The sequence below is a fragment of the Hippocampus guttulatus genome, chromosome 14 (assembly GCF_054856545.1).
Source record: "Hippocampus guttulatus isolate MCC_2025c chromosome 14, RoL_Hgut_1.0, whole genome shotgun sequence".
NCBI lineage: Eukaryota > Metazoa > Chordata > Actinopteri > Syngnathiformes > Syngnathidae > Hippocampus > Hippocampus guttulatus.
Genome location: NC_141274.1, coordinates 2,492,878 through 2,512,827, shown reverse-complemented (window position 1 = coordinate 2,512,827; position 19,950 = coordinate 2,492,878). Strand labels below are relative to the sequence as shown.

The following is a 19,950-nucleotide window of genomic DNA, read 5'->3' as shown; positions in this document are numbered from 1 at the left end:
AGCGTGTGATTGCGATCGGCTATTTCTTTAGCTACTGCTGACGTTACCTGGCTTGGAGCCCTCAGGGACGGTGCCGTTCCAGATGGGGTGGTTGAATTCGGGCCTGTTGTCGTTCATGTCAATCACATTGATCACAATGTCAATGGGGTTTTCTACTTGGTTTCCGTTCAGGTCCACTGCATGAGCTCTCAGCTGAAGGAAGACAAAGTCACACTTTGAAGGGTGGTTCAAAAAAAAAAATTGATATCAAAACACCAAAAAAATATCACCACGTCATGGTTCTATTTTACTTTCGCTGAAATCTATTTTATTGATTTCTTGACAAACCGCTTTTTGGAGTCAATGACCATCATTCATATTTAATGAGCAGTCTGTATCAATGCAATGCAAAGTGTTGGCTAAGTCGCTTATCCAATGACCTTCTCGCTTCTCATTCAGCCATCATTCCTTCTAATGCACATGCAAAATCACAGGATAGCCACTGCAGTCGAGAGCACTGCTTGAGAGCTCAAGATTATCTCAACATATTGAACACACACGGACAAAGTCTTTAAATTCTCAGACGGATAAATCCAGTTCTCTGAGCGCCAAATCATGGCACAAAAGTCTTTATTGAGTCTGTCTGAGCAGACTGTTTCGGCTACACATGACCCTGGAGCATATACCAACCAGGAGGGAAAATACAACATTGCCAGCGAGAGCGTATTAACAGGCAGATCAGAAGGAAATCATTAGGGCTTGACTTACATGGAAATTGGGAATATGCTCTCTATCCAGCGGCTTGTTCAGCGAGAGTTCGCCAGAGATCGGGTCGATGAGGAAGATGCCAGTGGGAGGTTGGTCAGCGCCAGGGCCTGTCACGCTGTATCGCAGAGATCGGTTCTTGTCGTGGTCCGAGCGGATCTGCGGGTAGAATGATTTTTTACAACAAAGGTGAAAAAATTGACTACCGTATTTTCCACACTAAAAGGCGCACTGGATTATGAGGCGCATCTTCAATTAATGGCCTATTTTGTAATTTTTTTCATATATTGGACGCACCACATTATAAGAAGCAATCTACAATGCATCCATTATATGGAGCTACGCTCAAAGAAATGCCAACAGAACACTACACTACACCCTGATTTATATAGCGACGATCAGATGTCAGTAAAACTTATTTTTAATAAAGCAGCGACACAGTTCACTGAACCAACAGCGAGTTATAACATTGACTTGTTAACGCTGAACTCTCTTGCTGCTGCTCTATTTCCGTGTTCAACTGCGAAACCGATCGCCTTAAGTTTGAACTCTGCATTGTAAGCATGTCTCTAGCAAGGAGCCATTCTGGGTTTGACATATTACCGTAATGACCACACACAAGGCGCATCGGCTTTTAAGGCGCACTTTGAGCTTTTGAGAAAATGGAAGGCTTTTAGGTGCGCCTTTTAGTGCGGAAAATACAGTAATAATGTAACCAATACCTGTGGGTTTTTAAACTGATGCAAACAGCATAAAAAACATCAGCTAGAAAAGTTGACTTGCAATCTCTGATTTAAAAAAAATAAAATAAACAGGGTCAACCATTGTTGTCGATTGTGAAACTGCTCTTTTGTAATCAATGTTGACAAAACATTATAGTCCTTTTTGGCATACTCAGTCCTTGATTGTTTACTGGCTATTTCGATCTGTAAGTCATTTGAATGGAAATGATCATTTTCCCTTTCCAAATCTATATAAATTGATAACAATTGGTAATGTCAATCCCTCATGTCAAAAGCTGTACCCAACAACTCTATTATATATGCTAATAATGTCTGGTAGCTTGAGTGTCTTATTGACAAATCATTTAAATAGGAGGAATAACATTGATTGATGGGTGGTATTGCCGATCTGTCTGGATGAGAATGGTTGCCACTTCGTTGTAAATTGAAGACGTCTGTACCGTCTTCCTGGTTCTTGCTGAGCATCTCATTTCCTCCTGACAATACTATCCACTAAGCTCAGAAATATCTCATTTAATGTGGCTTGCGTCAATATCCCGTAATACGTAAGAAATGTGCGTAGAGGATACTCGGAAGGATCTCCTTAACTGTCCTGAGGAGTGCTTGTCCTTTGTCAGCCACCCACACCGAGCCTCAACTGCAAGACTGTTGTCAATAAAAGGCGGGTGAATGTGTCCATCAGCCATGATAAAGGCACAAAAATATCTAAGGAACGACTGCGCTGTTGAGCACTTATAATTTCTCTCTGGCATCATACGACGGCAGTTGTACTGTGTGGCCCTTAAAACAAAATCAGGGAAGGGCGGCGGGGGTGACCGGTGGGTGTGACCTTCAACAAAGAGCCGTAAATACGAAACATTTTCTTCCAAGTCTCATGGCCATGACCTTCTGAGTGGAAGCTCTCGGCTATGGGGGGAGCTACAAGGTTGTCCTATCAAGCAAAAAATACTTTTCACTCAAGATATGAGCGGAGTATGATTGTGTGTGTGTTTGTGTGTGTGTGGGGGGGGGGGGTAATAGTTACCCGAACAAGCTCTTGTGGGAATGGAGCTCGCAAGTTCTCCGCGACATTGATTGGGGGAATAACCCAGTCTCTCTTCATGCGTTTCAGCTGGCTGTCCAAGTTCCGTGATGGAAATGTTATTTCCTTCAAATCCTTGGACACGGCCGGATCAGAAGCGAGTTCCATGACCTGGAAAAAAACATTACATGATTTGCTGCATCAACTGAATTTATGTGGAAGATACAATTAGCCATTCGTATAAAACAGTAAGGATGCCGAGAACTGGTCTTACTGAGTTGCACAACAATATACAGTAGTATTTGATCAAGATCGTAACTCAGTTTATTTTAATATCAGCAACAATACCCACTGAATCCGTTTCAGCATACAAAACCCACCAATTCATTGTAATGTCTTATCAATGCCACTCTTATGTCTAAAAACAAATAAAAGGAAATGAAGCAGAGTCACAGCACCAACTGTGCGCCTGGAGCAGCATGCCTTTTAAGTAGGCGCGGTTAGGTAACTGGTTAGCCTCTAGACGTGAGGTGTGGCTATGGACAGTCAAGCTATGTCCGTATGCTAACATAACTAACATTATTTTGCCCAATACAACCCTAGCATCGAAAGAGCAGTTCAGAACATTCAGTGATAAATTTATAGACCTTAAATTTTCCTCAAAATGAAGTCTGACACAACTCGCTTGTCTCGACAATCAACATTACAACACAACTCTCCTTGACATGCTCTGGTGTCTGCAGTTAGTGCAGCAGCAGGATTACAACCGCAGCACCGCTTGGCTTTAAATGGCAAACCTCATCTCATGTCCTGATAAAATGCACCCACACAGACACAACCGGCTCCCATAATAGATCTGCCATCCTCCCTCAGCTGTAATGAATGAGATTTGAAACAAAGGAGGATGGTACCTGCAAGCCAGACACTAAACACACAGATGGCTCAAATTGCCTATGCCGCTCCAGAGACATGAAGAAGGGACTGAAGTAGTGCCATGGAAAGTTACAATAACCTTGAACACAAGGCGGGAAAGAAAAACAACAATAAAAAAAAGAAAAGAAAAATCCCTTGAACTCATTATACCAAACCAAGGTAGGGGACCCTCCAGATTGTGGGCCATATATGGCCCGTGAGAGACCTTGATCCAGCCCACTGTGCAATTGTAAAAACAAATGAAACCAAAGAGAAACTCCTTAGAAATATTTACACACAACTACAGTATGTGGTTAAAAAAAAAAGTTGAGCATTGTTTCCCCATCCCTGTGCTATGCGCTGCCCTCTTTGAATGTCCAAACAGAAATGATTTACCACTTTGCCACCCTACAACGAGCCGTACCTCTTTCCGCACTCACAATAGCGCACGCTGACCACTGTCAGACAGCTTCCACTAATCATGTTTGAAATTTGATTATAGTGCTTGCGCACGCTGCATAAGTAACAATGCAAGCAGACACACAAGAGAGCTGTCGTGCTTTAGAAATATCTGTTGCCTTATTAAAATCGGCATGAGTGAGAGTAGCAATTATTTGCAACCTGCGTTGGGAATGATGAATGGCGTGTTGGGATTGTTCACACCGGCGTCTATCTTATCTACGAAGCCCCAAACCGCACGCACGCGCACACACACATGCGCACACAAACACACACTGTTCTGACAGCTTCAGAGCCTCAACAGTGAATTGTGATTTACCCTTTAAGAAAACTCCCTTGTTTCCGCTTCTGAGTGTAGCTGTGCTGTGCTGCAGAGTTCGATTGGAGGTAGACACGTTCTCATCCTAATGAGGTTATTGTTAAGTTTGTCAGTGATTAAACTGTCTCTCTCAACAAACACAGTGATAATAATCATTAAAAAAAATATAAAAATTAAATAATCACTGATATGATGAAGAAATCATTCTGCACAGGATGCAGAGGCATAGCCTGATTTATGATGTTTAAAATGAATAAAATAATAAAAAGGCTGACAGTTTACCTGTTTGTGGAAAAGTATTTATCTTACCAACAGCAGTGACTAATAGTGTCATTAAAACCTATACCCGCAGTTGCATTTGTGTGTGGCTAATGACAGTGCTTAGAGAGGCTGGGAAATCATTACCGGCTACAACTTTAATTTAGTTAGTGACTAAGAGATGTGCTTGCTGGCCCCAAGAATAACAGAACAATTTGTTTTTATCTGCGACCACGGAAAATTAACATGCCCCTTTCCTGACATTGTCCTTGGTACACACACGTTTACAAATAATGGTGTCACTTTTAGTCATGACATTGTTTACGTACATTGGGTGGATTATTGCATTGAGTGTTGTCCATTGATCGGAAAACTAATCTTTTGGGATTCTAAGTGTTAAAATGTCCAAACGTCAATGTCTCAAAACAATATTGTTAAGATGCTCACCAGTCGCTATATGACTAAGCAGACACATTGTTTGTGCTAATTGATGTTTATTGCCATTCATACTTTCATTTTGTTTTTTCTCTCTCGATTTTCCCCATGCCAATTTGCTTGACACAATTGCTAAGCTTAAATTGACCACTTTTGGGGGGGACAACGGACTGTGTTTTGGATGCCTTTGACTGTTGTGCATTTGAGTCAGTCTGCTTGTGCCGTTTGAAGAGAAACAACTTTGAGTGAAGGTCGGCGGCGGCTACGCCAGCTTCTCACGCTATCTGCTAAAACGCTTGTCGTCACTTATGACCCAAGTTGGTGTTTTATGTTGTACAGTACATGTCATTCGTGGTTGATTTCAGATGACTTGATAAATTTCACTTAAACACAGAGATAGGCATGTCCTGGACGCAAGAACAAATGACCCCAAAATAGATTCAGCAGAATTGTATTAGAATTGATATGGTTATGAAATCCAAACAAATCTGAACGTGGCCAGCTGTTTTTCCCTTTGGCAGTTCAACACAAGAGGCCTGGGCTATGGTTTATCGATGGTCTCGAGCATGTAGAACTGAAAGAAAACATGTCTTGTCTGTGTAGAGTCTTGCTGAGCAAGATCACATAATTCCCTGGTATTCGAGTGAAAACCTACAATCCTAGAAAGCCTTTAGAAGTTTCTTTCATTTCCTGACTACAAGAAAGACCGATATGGTATGTGCACTTCTTCAATGTGAACTTTCTCTTATCCTCGGCCAAAGACAATGTTGACATATGAGCGCTTGGACGACGTAATTAATCGCAGACGACTGCTCGTCTTGTCCAGGAGAGCTCAAACAGATGCTTGCTGTATCGCAGAGATGGCGCAGAGGCAATAAGCTCACGATCACAAGACGCGCTCACTGAAATCTTTTTTTATGAGCAGTCGTTGCGCATCTGCTCTCGCTAGACGTTGACCGTGTTAAGTATATGTTTGTGCTCCAACTAAATTGACACATTAACTTTTAATTAGCAGGCATCCATCTTGTCTCATGGAACACCTGCTACAATTTGGGAAACTACAGTGTGGGTAATCAGCGCAAGTTGATTGACGCGAATTGATCAGACTGGCTTTCTAATGCAGCAAAGTACAACGGAAAACTGTCGGTTCTCGGGATCCACTTTTGATCACCTAAAAGAAACGTGAAAATATTTTCTTGATAAACTATGATTGAAGTTCAGTTTGAAGTTTTGCTGACTCACCTGCTGGACGGAGGGTGTCAGTCTGGCAAGGGTTATCCACTGTTGCTGAGTCATGTCATCAATGGCCTTGATCAGCAGCGCTGACGTCTGGGGTCCAGAGAGCTGCAGATCCCGGGCAGCGTAGACCACCCCGTCGGCTTCTATCCTGAAGTCCTCTGGGTTATTGCATTCGAAGCGCACAAGACCCCCTCGGCTGCAGTCGACAAACCTCACTGCAAGGGAGAGATAAAGTTAAGAATGGGCCCAGTGGTGAAAAACAATCCTTAAAAAAGGACAAAGACAAAGGAGGTGGAAGACAGACAGCTAGACAAACACACAGAGCAACGGAAGGTCCACAAAGATTTTGTGATTCCCTCCCCCATGCTCATAAATTATTCACTTCAAGCTGTGCCCCAAAGGTATCGCTCCAAACAGGTGCGGAGGAATATCGAGTTTGAAGAGGAGGCGACTGAAATTGAACTTAAAGAGCCATTGCCGTCGGGGGTGATGCAAAAGACGAAATAGTATCACCACAATTAGGTGTGCAGATTTCGTGCGGCCAACGCATGTGCTGTATAATCAGCCTTCACATGCTAGCTTTGTTGCATTCTGGAATGCCTTGGATGAATGAATCCTCCAAGGGCGCAAGTGAAGGCTTGTGATGTTTATTTCATCACAACATACACACAGATGTACAGAGACACCAAAGACAGGTGTCTCATGGGGGCTCCAGTCCAAGCGAGGGCCTCGGTGGCGGCGTTACAACGCTGTGTTACAAGTGAGCGGCAGTACAGAATAGCAGCGTGGAAATGGATGGACAGTCTTTACTACTATATGACCCTTTTATCTCGACCGTCATCCCCAGCTAGCAACTCTCATCTTTACAGCGCACAAAATGGCACAAGGGCAAAGATGGAAAATCATTCTCCAGGTTTATAGTTTGTGTAGAAGCTCTGGCTGTTGCTGCTTTGAATTATTCAAGCAGATACAGGCATTATTTAACAAAAGCCTGCAAGGGGGCACCTCATCTTTCTTTCTGCTGGTACCTCGGGGGCCCAACACCCTCTCCAGAGAATCATTTGCACTTGGATGAAGTTCCTCTGGGCTTGAGCGGAGGATGTAGTAGATCGACTTGGGATCATAAGTTTAACCTAAAGGGCTAATTAATAGCCAGAATGTTCCACGCCCTGTTCGTAAAATAAAACCGTGATGACAGAGATAAATGTTTTCTTTATTACTGTGAGTAGCGGTAGACATATTATATTTCTCTATGACTTCAACTCCAGTGATCCTGCAAATTTGGTGTGCCAGAGCCATAACAGTAGATTGGCAGATATGCTGCATAGCAACATCGTTTGATGACGTCAGCGGTAGTGTACAGTGTGACATAAATTACTTGTCGTTTGTACCGCAACACAACAGGGCAGGAGAAAGTGAGTGTTCAACTTCACAGCCCCGTCTTGGCATTGGAGAATTCCTTCACACGCAGTCGTCATCCCACCTCTGTCACAGCCCTGATGTTATCTCTGAAGGGGTAATGCTGATTTGAATGCGTCCCCCAATTCTGTTTGTGATGTTTATAGAGAACAGCTACATGGGAAGAAAAGGGCTTAGGAAAAAAATTGTCCTGAAGAGACCATGGTTCTGCTGTCCCACCTTTTGTCAAATGTATGCAGCGAATGTCTTGAGCAGCAATTTAATAGTCTCTGCAGTGCCCCCCCCCGTGAGTTCTTTATCTGAGCTCAGCTCAAACTCCTGAACATAGTCTGAAAATTTGAACATCATAACATCGCAGAGAGGCTCCACATTCCAGACTCACATCACAAATTCCCAGCAAGCACAACCACTTCCAATGATAATAAATGGCAATGTCCCTTGCGTGTGTATTCACTTATCAAAGTTGAAAAATCCAATGTGTTGGCGTAGCTATTGCAATCTCTATCTGGGCACATTGGCTCCCCACACGACAAGGCCGAATGAGAGCTTGGCTGCCACGCCCCATCAGACATGTCGTCATGGGTACAACGATAAAGGATTCAGTGCGCAAAGAAATGCCGATGCAGCAGGGAGGGGCCTAGGGGTTAAAAAAGGAGGGGGGTGGGTGGGACAAACGGGCCCGTCAGCAGAATGGCCTGTCCAACTAATGCCCTGCACCGGGGTCCGGAATTACCTCCGACTCAATGATCCTATTCAACGTTTGTATGACCCCCACCATCACTGAAAACCAACACAAAAACCCTGGCTAACCCCAACTACCATCGTACCTCTCTATTGTTTGCTCCATCACGTGAAAATAAATACTCAGACCCACATAAATGGTTACAGAGCAATGCCGAGAGCTGCATTTAATTTAGTTTGTAATATGGAATGTGGACTGTGACTGCACTTTTTTTTTTGCAATCTCCCAAGTTTAGGCCTGCTTGACTTTTGCAGTCCCTCTAATGTGCTGTAAATGGGACAAGCTGGAACAATCTCACGGGAGGTCATGCCATCATGCGCCATCATTCGCTTCCAAGAAGTGAGGTCACCAACAGTTGACAATTACTCTTTGCAGACACATATCGATCCAGGAACGAGACCCATGCCCCTCCCTAGCAAAAGTACCCCCCTGACTACAAAGACAAAACATACCCTAGCTGACGATCCTACTCAATGTGCGGTGTAAAACCACCAAATTGTTTACCGACGCCATACTTCAAACCAGTGTAATCTGCAATTCTTACTGCATTAAACCCTTTCATGCACCCTGTAACCTGATAAAATGATAAGATGTCCACTGTAGTAACCACTGTCCCTGAAAGGGTTTAACACTTTATAACAATATTTTTGCCGAAAATGTAAATGTTTGTGATTCTTTCCAGTTGCACTTTGATAATATCCTCAACCAACCTTTACATAATCGTCTCTGCTTTAGTGCTAACTCAACAAAATGCTTCTCTAGGACATAACACCTCAAGAGTGGACCAAGATGACCTATCAGGGCGACTCGACTCAAACGGTGTTGCTGTGCTCTGCTCCAGAAAGAATCAAAACTACTTTGCGAACATTTTATGATGCATCCCCTTTTATCCAGCCAACTCAGTTCTCCACACAGTCAACTGCTTGGAGCTAAAGCTTGGATCTGTAAATAAGGACATTTGCCTTTTGCCAGACTGAAGTCCTTGAAGCCGTTCTAGGAATTCACTTCAAACGAGCAAAGCATTCCATGCATTAATAGTTATGCACTGTTTTTTTCCCCCCACAAAAACATTACATTAAGTGTTTATGCGCAATTCAAGTGTAACCCGTTAACAGCTCATAAAAGTTCAAAGCGACTCAACTCAGCTTTGTGTGGTTCCGAGAGTGGTTTTCCATGTTCAATCTGATGAGGACACCTGCTAAGAATACATCATGAAGATGTCCCCCCTAAAAATTGCATCCTGATACGACTTTCTCTTATCACACTCATCCACATTGCAATGCACAGCGATAAGCACCACGGAAGAATGAGTGGCTGAAAGATTTGGATGCTTCGCTGATTCAGGGAAATGACCCGAAAGGATGTCATTTTCACATTGTTGTTTGGTTAGTGTTAGCAAGACTACTTTACAGCTGGATTAAAAAGACAATTGCCAAATACGGTGTTGCCTTCTTTGAGAATGCTGCTGTATATCGGTATTTGCATAGGGTACAGAGGGTGTGTGCTTTGACCAGGTGGGAAATACCACTGGCGCTCTCTCTCCATTGGTCGTCTAATCCCACATAAAGTGCTAAGTACTCCAGCTAAGCAAAAGATAGCTTAACGAAACCATCCACTGTGAGCTTTTTACAGTGACATTTAGCGACAGCCCTTTATTCCCCAGGCAAAACCAGTTTATCTGCAAAAAGAGTATTCAAGTTGACAGTCTTTTTGAAACTCGGGATGACTGCGGGTCAAACTGCAAATAACAAGCTCTGGGGGGTGGTTATTTACAGATGTATGTTAAGCAAATAAAATCATTTTACAATACAGTGCAATCACAGCCAGGCATTGTGTGGATTATTGTGTCACCGGAGCCGAGAGCTGATAAGGTTAAGCTTCACCTATCAGCATATAGCAGGGAATAGCTGTGCTGAATTGAGTCTTGAGTGCATAAAACAGTTACTCGCAAGTCCGACGGGCCCTTCGCAAAGCTAGCCACAAATGCGGTAATGGAAGCGCCCGACCCATGATGCCAATATGTTTAAAAAAAAAAGCTTACCATCAACGAAACAACTCTTTTTGATTATCTTATAAGACTTTGTGATGACAGTCGTTGGAAAGTTCCTGTCTTACCTTTTCTGGGAGAGGAAAAGCAGAAACAAGCCGACAGTAAGTGTGCCAAAGGGCTCCCCAGAGGTGGACCATCAGCGTGCTGAGTTTTTCTTTCTTTTTTTTTTCTTAATGGAAAAACAGATTAGGTGACTTCTGCTATGATGTCAGTGGCCTCGGTTCTGCTTTACAGCACGTGGGAAACTTGTAACCCATGTTCTCTGTACCCGCAATAAATACCATCTGTCATGTGCAGCTTCTCAATACAATGGCTGGGAAACCCTCGTCTTGGATAAGAAATGAGACAACTTGACAAATCAAATAAAGGTCGTGTGCTACGGATTCCTTGCTTTAGCGCTTATTTGGGTTAGGATGTAAATCACTGCGGTCCAAGAATTCCGCCCAGTTTGTCTGCACGAAGCGGTGGGGACATATTGTTTCCATTAAATTCCTGACAGAATGCATATTTGTCATCTGTGCAGTGAGCGCGTTACAACTGGCAAAGAAAAGTTCTAGAAGTGGTTTGAAAAAAAATGCATTTGACAATTTTCATCATTAAAAACCACAAATAGTTTCCTTTTTTGCCATTGGCTATGGACATGGGGAACAGAACAATTGGTTTGAGGATTCAATGATGTTCAAAATGAACGTGATACTGGTGTTCATTCACTGATAAATCAGATTAAACTGGGAGTGTTAGAGGGAGAAAACAAAGCGCACAGTTCATTACATCTTTGATTTCCACAGACCAAAGGTTGTGCAAATGAATGTGCGGGAAGACAAGGCCATTATCCACAGAGACTGACCGCCGAGCGAAGCGCATGTTATCAATTTTGATGAAATTGATGCATCCTACATTAGAATGTGATTAAATTCTGACAAACTGTCAAATCGCCCGCGTGAGCACACAGCTCACCGTTCACTTAGTAGTGCAAGAAGCAGACCAGTCAGAGACTATTATAATGATTCATCAAGTCAAGATGGCGCCCGAGTAGGCAGCCGTCGGCAAGTGCTCTCATGAGCCTTGCTTTTTTGTTGTTGTTTTTTGGTTTGTTTTGTCACTTTGTGTTTGTTGTTACGTCGTGTGGACCTGATGTGGACTTTTTTCAGCATGTTTTGGCCACGACATTCATCAAGGAGGAAGTTCTGTGCTTGGTGGTTGCGACTTCTCGGCAGCATGGGTATACCAGCACTGTTTTTGCCTGGGAGGAATGTCGGCGCCATTTGACTGTCGTTGCTGGACAGTCCCGGGGCGCTTGTGTCTTGCGCCTGTTATGGGCAGCATTTTTCACAGCCCCACTTTGTTCAGCGGAGAGATCGGTGCTGTTGAACGGTCTGCGGCTGGATGGATGTAAGGCTTGAGGAGCCGACGATGAGAAGAAAGGAGCGTTAGCGCGGAGCGCCGATGCGGATGTGGTACTGGGAGTCGCGGCTTGGAATTGAAGTGGATTTACATGGGACAGGAGATGTGAGCCAATCTCTTTTTCGTCAATGGACGCTACAGCTTCGCGTTTGCTTTCAAAACTTAGCTTGTAGCAGACGTGTGCACATTTTCAGCATGACGTCTCTGACCCACTGGTGAAAGGACACTTTGATCCTCTCCTCTTTCATCTATAACTGCTTCAGACAACAAAGTGTATGCAGAAAAGTGGTGAAGATTGCACGACTGTCTGTGTCCTATGTGTTGTGTTGTGTTATTTTTGTTATTTTGACTTCAAAATGGCGCCACGTGAGTGGCTGCCTTTCCAGCAGCTCCTATATTTTGTTGTTCTAATTCTTCCTTTCATAACTTTGCTGCTGTGAATCTGGAATTTCTCCATTGCGAGACTAATAAAGGTTTTCTTATCTTATCTTATCCCGGTGTATCCCAAGGAGCCTTCCCGTGTGATGTGCTTCACAAATAGTAGCGCAGGGGTAATGCTAATCCTCATGTCTCTAAGCGATGTCATATGATAACCATCTTGGGGCCTCATTGATTATGCGTGTACAGTAAATGAGTTAGCAGGGTCTTATGAGATATGCACTGTAAAGTCATAACGACACGATACGAGTTAACAAATGTGAGGAAATTATATACAGTACATATAAAAAGTCAATCCCGCTAAAGTGGCGCGCACAAGGAAAACACTCCATTGCTTGCACTTACCCACACAAACCCGCGTGTGCACACATAAAGACGAACTAGCGTTGAGTCTTTGAACGTCATTTTGTCATGTATATCTTTTGTCACAAGTTGATGCTGGATTTTGGAGAACAGAGCCAATGGAATTCTGCCTTTTCTTTTTTTCCCCCAATTGGGATACGCTAGTGCACAAACAGGAGGCATGTGCATCCTCTTGGCCCAGAAACAAAGCAGCAGACAAAAGGAGATGAGGCTGGCGGCCGTTTCAAACCGCTATTATACTGTGTGATGGCATCTGAGACTCTCAGGCACCAGACGCAATGCATTTTCTGAAATTTCCTGATTTGCGCACTCTAAAATGTATATCCACAAAATGCAAGGATCACTTATAAAATTCCTAAAAGGACAGAGCGAAACAAACCTAATGAGTCAGGTGGTGTGTCGGACTCACACCGACCCACCATGATCCTTTTTTTTTTTTAGACTCGCGTGCCACACTTACTGGAAAAAAAACCCTTCATAATAACAAAACTAAGCAACCTGCACAGGCACTGCTTCTAGTGAAAGGCTGGGGGCTGGGGGCTGGGGGGGGGGGCAAAAAAGTCTTGAAAACAATGTGAGCAAAGAAAAAGAAGCCCCTTCAAAGCGAAGGATTAGGGCAGCTGCCAATACACGCAATGCGTGTGTGTGCAACCACCGTAGCACGTTTAAATCAATACGTGTCAAATTTCGCTTGAAACACAATTAGCTTGCACTTGACAAAGAAAGAAAAGTGTAAAAACACAGTCCAAAAGACAAGACCAATGTTGCCCTTAAAAGCTTTCAAGCTTATCTGCTCTGACAGCTTATATGCCGCTTGATTTGCACAGCATGCAAGCATGTGGAAAACATACATTCTTGCATGTGAAAATGTCGTCAAATGCGTTAGGTGGAAGCATCGAGCTACAGCCACTAATCTACTTTAACCTGCATGGTCCCCCCTCCCTCCCCCAAACCATTTGGCTTCCTAAGAAATCAAAAGTAAATGAAGTACGAAAATGGTCGCTGGTGAAAGTCTGTCTCAAGGATGAAGGCATCATGATTTTAAATGGATGACAAAGTTGCCTGCCAACCAGAGACAAAGAAATCCATTTAAAAGCTTTTGCGAATGCTGTGAGTTGAGCTGACCTGGATGCCCCAAGCTGTTGCCATGGTAGTCAGACGACAGCGCGGTTACAACGTTGCCCCCCTCAAGAAATAGAAATATCAGTCCCAAAATTGTTCTGCCCCTGCCATTTGTGTATATGCTTCAATTGTTACATCATAATGAACCTTTTCTCCCTAATTAGTGATATTTTGTAACAACATTTCGATATCACTCACATACCCGTTTAGTAGAAACAAGGCTGGCGATACAGATGAGGGCAAGAGTCCTATCGATCCACGTCACTTTTTTTTTTTGTTTGTTTAATGAAGCAGTTCTGCCTTCCAATTTGTAAAAGAGACATATCTTTCTATTAGAACTGCTCACTTTCACATGCATGAGTGCATTTTTTTATTTCTGCGTTCAAGCAATTTGGCATCATCCCACCGGCCAAATTGAAACACAGCGGCTACAAGATCTCGTCTCACATAATGCGCACAGGATTGCACTGCATGGAAATGACAAAGTAGAGCGGAACCTCCGCACAATTTTGGGGTGAGAGTAAATTGGGAATGAAAACATTGACTGCACTGTTCATAAAGGGTTTGCGATGATTAATTCTTGTTTTGAAATCACTGTATTTGACAAAACCAGCATCATGGCGAAATTCCACAAAAGTAAGGGGCAGATATTTGCAGCCTTAGTGCTAAATGTACTAAGATGGGAAGGTGATCTAATCATAGGCCGCAACTAGGGCTGCGTCAAATTAAAGTGGTGCACAATTCTTTCTGCGCCTTTCCGGAGTAGTGCATGTAGACAGATGAATTTGGCATGCGCAATGTCTTTAAATGGCATGTCAGAAAGGCGGGTGTAAACCGGCATACAAAGCGGTGCCAGCATCACCCAGGCAAAATTAGAGGCAACAGAAAACGGCGTTTCAAATGTTGTTAACGTTTTTTACATGCCAACAAAAATGATCACAACCTGTCAACAATTCAGTGATCCGATATCGGAGCTTCAACTCCTTTGAACTCTCAATGTCCTTATATCAGAGTCATTTCATCGGGACTGTGACAATTGATGTGGGCCTCTCCTGAAAATGCTTTCCCAAGTTTTAAAAGCAATGTTCCACACAAGATAGGCAGATGCATCCAATTGCCATGAATGAAAGCAACCAGAACATGGCTCTTATGTGGTTGCTGGCTCTCCCAATATTTTTGACACGGTATAATTCTGTTGTGTAACTGAGTAATATAATTTTGTTGTGTAATTTACTTATGTTTTTTGTCTTGCACTTCCACTTCCAATTCTATTGTGTCAAGTCTCAGTTTGCACTTGTGGTGTGCTCCCAAATGGTGAAATCTACTTTCAAAAACAAAGGAGGTCTCCAACACTTTTGCACCTGTTACCAGCAAATTACGCAATCGGTCAGTGAGTGAACACGTAATTTAGTAGCCACTCTTTGTGATCTTAGTAAAAGACCACAATCATAGCAGATCATGCGCAAAACCAAACAACATCGGTGCGCTCATTGCAAACATGCAATTTAGCGCCGACTCCATGGGATCTTAGTAAATTAGGCTCTTGTTGTTTATCATCATGAACTGGGCCTGTGCTGTTAAGTACACCGGTAAAAATGCAACGTCAGGCGTGAGCGATTAGCACTGGCATGAGTCCGACACAAGAAGCGTCCCCACTAACGTGTACTATCTGTGTTAAGGGAGCATGGCTGTGTGACTGGACTCTTACGCCCATGTAATCAGCTCAACTGAGTGGGTGCAGAGAGGGATGTGTGCAGCTGTGCTTTATTACAGACACAATGAGTCCCAGATTAGGGGAAGTGGAAGGGGGGCGGAAGAGAGAGGAGAATCAAGAAGGGGATGGGGGTGAGGGGGGGGTGGAATAGGAGGGATCGGAATGGGGGGTTGGAAATGACTCCAAACACATCTGTCCTCAGTTTGTCTGAAGCTATAACATAACAACGAACCACAAGCATGACCATGTACAAATCTGTTTCCGCTTGGAAAACACCGCCTGTAGAAATGTTTCCAGACCTTGGGGTTTTTAATGTGAGGAATGACGGAATGTTGTCACCTTGCAGGGCCAGCCATGTTCATCAGGGTCACAGAATATATCAACACTGGCACACATCATACGGTGGCACAGTCCCTACACAAACATCGAAAGGTTTGGTCACGTTGTTCAGCTTCAACTTTACAGATTTATCCGTCAGTGAGACGAGGAGGCTATTATTTTTGGTTTTGCGAGTCCCCCTACAGTTGTGAGGTGTGGTTCATATGAATCAATTATGTCTGGGAATAAAACATTAGCATGTCTGGGAATTAAGATTGTCCTATTCATTTGGCATTCGGCTAAGTTGCACAAGTGCTGCTTCGAATGGCCACGTAAACGTCTATTATTGACCGCTGCTCAAGTAAGTTAGCCTTGACAGTATCAAATTGTTGTTCTTTTAACAAGGTAATGATCAAAACTATTATTTTCAAGGTGGTAAAACGACTGAATTGTGGCTTTCGGTATGATCACTGTCTGATTATGCGCTACTTTCAGGAGGGACAGCCGCAGTGTCATAAAAATGCAATAACAGCATGATACCTCGCCGCGCGTTACCCTAATCAAGCCGCCGAGTGCCGAGCGAGAGATGAGAGGCAGAGGAGAAATGGGGTTCTGTGCTGGGTCAGTCCTGTCCTATCATTCTGCTTCAGTGGAAGCTCTCAGGGAAACACACATTTGTGTGAGTTCACGGCATATTACTCCAACAGAGGCAAGACTCATCAGAAGGACAGTGTGCTTCTATGAGAGCTTACTGGAAAGCCATTCTATCTCCCTTTTACACGCCTTATGCACAAGGAGTGATTAAACATCAAACTCTTTCCGCATAATCCGCCACCCAACTCCTAATATGCCTTTCTGTTAGTCGTACTTTCTTGCTTCCACTGACAAACTCATTCGTGACTATTCTGAATTAATCCCAGACTAAGACGTTTGATGGCAGATGGGAAGATGTGTCTTTGTTGCAGATGCTGCTGACAAAACAGGAAATGCTCGAATGAATTTGACAAAGAGAAGACTGGCGAGCTTTGATGAATATGGAGATTCTTTCTCATTACAAGGACATGGTCAGAGTTGGACAAATTTATAGTTGGCAGGCACATTAAACAAGACACTTCTTCCTTGTTGGAAACAGTTAGGGGGATTAAATTGTTCCAGGTGGTCTGATTTGCTCTTCAAACTTTGTATTACGAAAATTCAGCCTTTGCCTCTGAGCCACAGAAAACAATATAAGGTCTGTGACTAATTTTATTTTGAAATCTAATGCTAATTGCAGACTGTGATCCTCACTTGACTGCAAGACAGATGCAAGATTGAGTTGGTCGAAGAGTTTCCTTCCACTAGTACAGTACTTTGCAAAGGTCTTGGTCACCATAGGATTTGTTGATTTTGTCAGGCCATTATGATTGGTCTAGATTGGTCTTGCTTGCAAACACTTTTTTTCTTCTTTCTACCCCCCAAATTTGCTGCTGTAGACTGTAAATTTCCCCAATGTGGGACAAATAAAGGATATCTTATTCTTAATGATGAAACAACTATGAAAGGCCACAAAGTAGTGCACACATCCTCACCAAGGCTCAACATAAAGTGCAAAAAATTCACAGAGCTCTTCATTTGGGTTTGTTTGTACGTAAATTTATGAGTTGGCAGGCTAATTCTTGGTGCCAATGCGATTCTGGGGTTGGCCGGCTCCAATGGTGTTGTGTTGACTCACGTGGTGAATCAATGCACCCTTACGTAGATCACCACCACAATGGATGGAAAAGTATAATTGGTTGTTGAAAATTAACGATAATAAATAAATAATTCGTAACTCAAACTACAGTTCTGTGTATGGGGGAGGTGTGGGGGCGTTGCTATATGTTCATTCCAGCGCAATGGACGCATGACTGCTTAACACTTTCAAATTCAATGCCATTTAGGGCACTTGGGATGAAGGGGACAGCTAAATGGCCATAACCGTTGCTTGCTTACGTCTTGCTGAACAAAGTGATATGAGCATGCTGGGCTGGATTGAGATTCATACAGAAATGTCATGATTGCCATGATAAAACTATTTCCAGCAGTCGTAAAGTTTTACTTGTTGTAATATCTTCAGAGGTCAGGGCATGACACATCCGCTTATTAGCCAAGGCGATCCCCTCCAGGACCACACCGTCCACATACCACGACATGGACACTAAAGATGGACAGCCTTTATAACTCACATTATATGAATTCAATAATCTGCAGCCCTGCATGGTTGTTGATAGGGAGCTGTAAAACAAACTTTAATATCCCAGTGTGTTGGAAGTGCTAACGATCAGTGCTGAAGGCGGGTGGGCTGTATCTCAAAGTCCGTGGCCAGCTCACTGCCAATCTGGAGTGTAATTCTGCAAACCCTATATGGGAGCGTGCGACCATAATAACGTTCACCCAGTGCCAGCAGCGAAACCCACCCACCACCAGCACGTTCTGCTTTCTTGGGGCCACTTTTTAAGGAACATTCAACAAGGGCGTATCATCGGAGGGCAAATAATTTGTCAGAGGAGGTCATGCTTTGCGAGAAGATCCACAAAAAAGACAGCCTACAGGCCGTTGAGATCACAAGACTGTCAGCCAGCTGTGTGTGTTGATGCTGCAAAACCCTTTCAAGTCCACACAACATATGGTTTGAATCACATCCATCTGACTTGTGCTGAGATTTACAAAAGGAGAGGTCCTGAATTCATCAAAACGCACATCTATATAAAACGTATTTTGCCTGGTAGAGGTTTGAAATGAAATTATAAATCCACTCATGCTCGGACATAAGTCACCTCAACAATCTAAGTCCCGCCCCTATAAAAATGTTTATTCTAATAAAAACAAAGCACATTTGAATTATATTCAGCCATCAATGCCCATTTTAATCCACACAAGGAGACATTGTGGTTTACAAGACATCACAGTATTAGGTATAAACAGCTCACAGAAGCAAAGCAAGCCCCCCACCACCTGCTGCACAAGTAGACACTTATAATCACATCAAAATCCTGTCAGTGCTACGTCCTGCTGCGGGACCTGACTCTGGAAGTGTTTTTACAGGCTCAAAACACAAAAGGAGTGATCATTCATTAGTCAGAACAAGTAGGGGAAAGCAGTGAACAAATACATTGAGTGGAGACTTTGCCTTTTGGCATAAATGACACCCACAGGTTCAAACAGGGAGGAAAGCACACGATATTAAAGTAGCAGCCAGTCTCATCTAGTTCCATAGCTTTGGAGTGAAATCCAAGGTTGAAATCCCTCCTGAAATGGTCAACTGATACACGCTGATACAGTCTGGGAAAGGGCGTTGTCCATGAACCTCATCCGCGCTGCTCCATCTTATATTACACAACCCCCATCCTTTGTGCGCAGGGACAATAACATCGCTTCGGAGGGGAGGGGAAAGATCTGGTTACCTTACCAACCACTACCACACTAACATATGGAAGGAAGCTCCATTACACGACAAGCCCGTCTTAGATGTTTTTACCTTTGCGTTCTCAATAGTTTACGACTGTTCCTTTGGCCCAGTATCGTTGATGGAACGTGTTCCAGTGCTTTTATGACAAATGTGCACTTAAAGTCAACAAAGTGCATTTGTGTGGAAATAACAGTGTCATCCTCCATGTTTTCTGCACACATTTACATAATGTAGGCGTCGAGGGGTCAAAGAGCATCCCCATCACAAATCCCTTTGAGCGAGGTCTCACATCAGGCATGAGCTGGCTGCTTTTAGCCTAGCGGCAGAACGGGAGAGAGTCTGCTCCCTTGTTGCTTGTGTTCCCACTATGCCTGTAAGCCACACCTCTACTATCAGCACCAAATTTGAAAGTAAGGCTCCTGCAACCTGAAGCAGTAGAACGCCTATCAGTTTTCAGACCACAGACAGGGGAGTTGCAAAAGAAAGAAGCAGAAGAAAAAAAAATAGAACAGAACGGGGTTGGGGTGGTGGAGGAGGTGCTCTGCGAGTATCTCCTACATTGCATCCTGGTGCATGAGAAGGGGGATCAATATGAAGGGGCTTCCTTCTTTCGGCCATTGTATTCAAAGAACCATCCATCAGAACCTGGGGTCAGAGTAGCCTCTGCAAATTGGCAGAAAACGAGACGCTTCTTCACTGCAGAACACAGCAAGTGTAAATAAGATTTGCATTGGCTCTTGCTATGACCAGCATACAAACGAGGTTTCAGCGTTCCACTGAGAAGCATGAATTAGATTAAAGATAATGTGGGAGTGGAAGACAA

General features: G+C 43.5%; 1 protein-coding gene across 1 annotated transcript in view; it reads right to left on the bottom strand.

Annotated features, from left to right (window-relative positions):
• Positions 1 to 19,950, bottom strand: part of cdh2 (cadherin 2, type 1, N-cadherin (neuronal)) — a 58,427-nt gene that overhangs the window by 15,944 nt on the left and 22,533 nt on the right. The window contains exons 3-6 of the mRNA XM_086129095.1: positions 6,134 to 6,345; positions 2,512 to 2,679; positions 748 to 903; positions 48 to 192 (exon numbers count right to left, since the gene is read on the bottom strand). Coding sequence (XP_085985221.1) covers positions 48 to 192; positions 748 to 903; positions 2,512 to 2,679; positions 6,134 to 6,345 — 681 coding nt within the window. The remainder of the gene's footprint in view (positions 1 to 47; positions 193 to 747; positions 904 to 2,511; positions 2,680 to 6,133; positions 6,346 to 19,950) is intronic.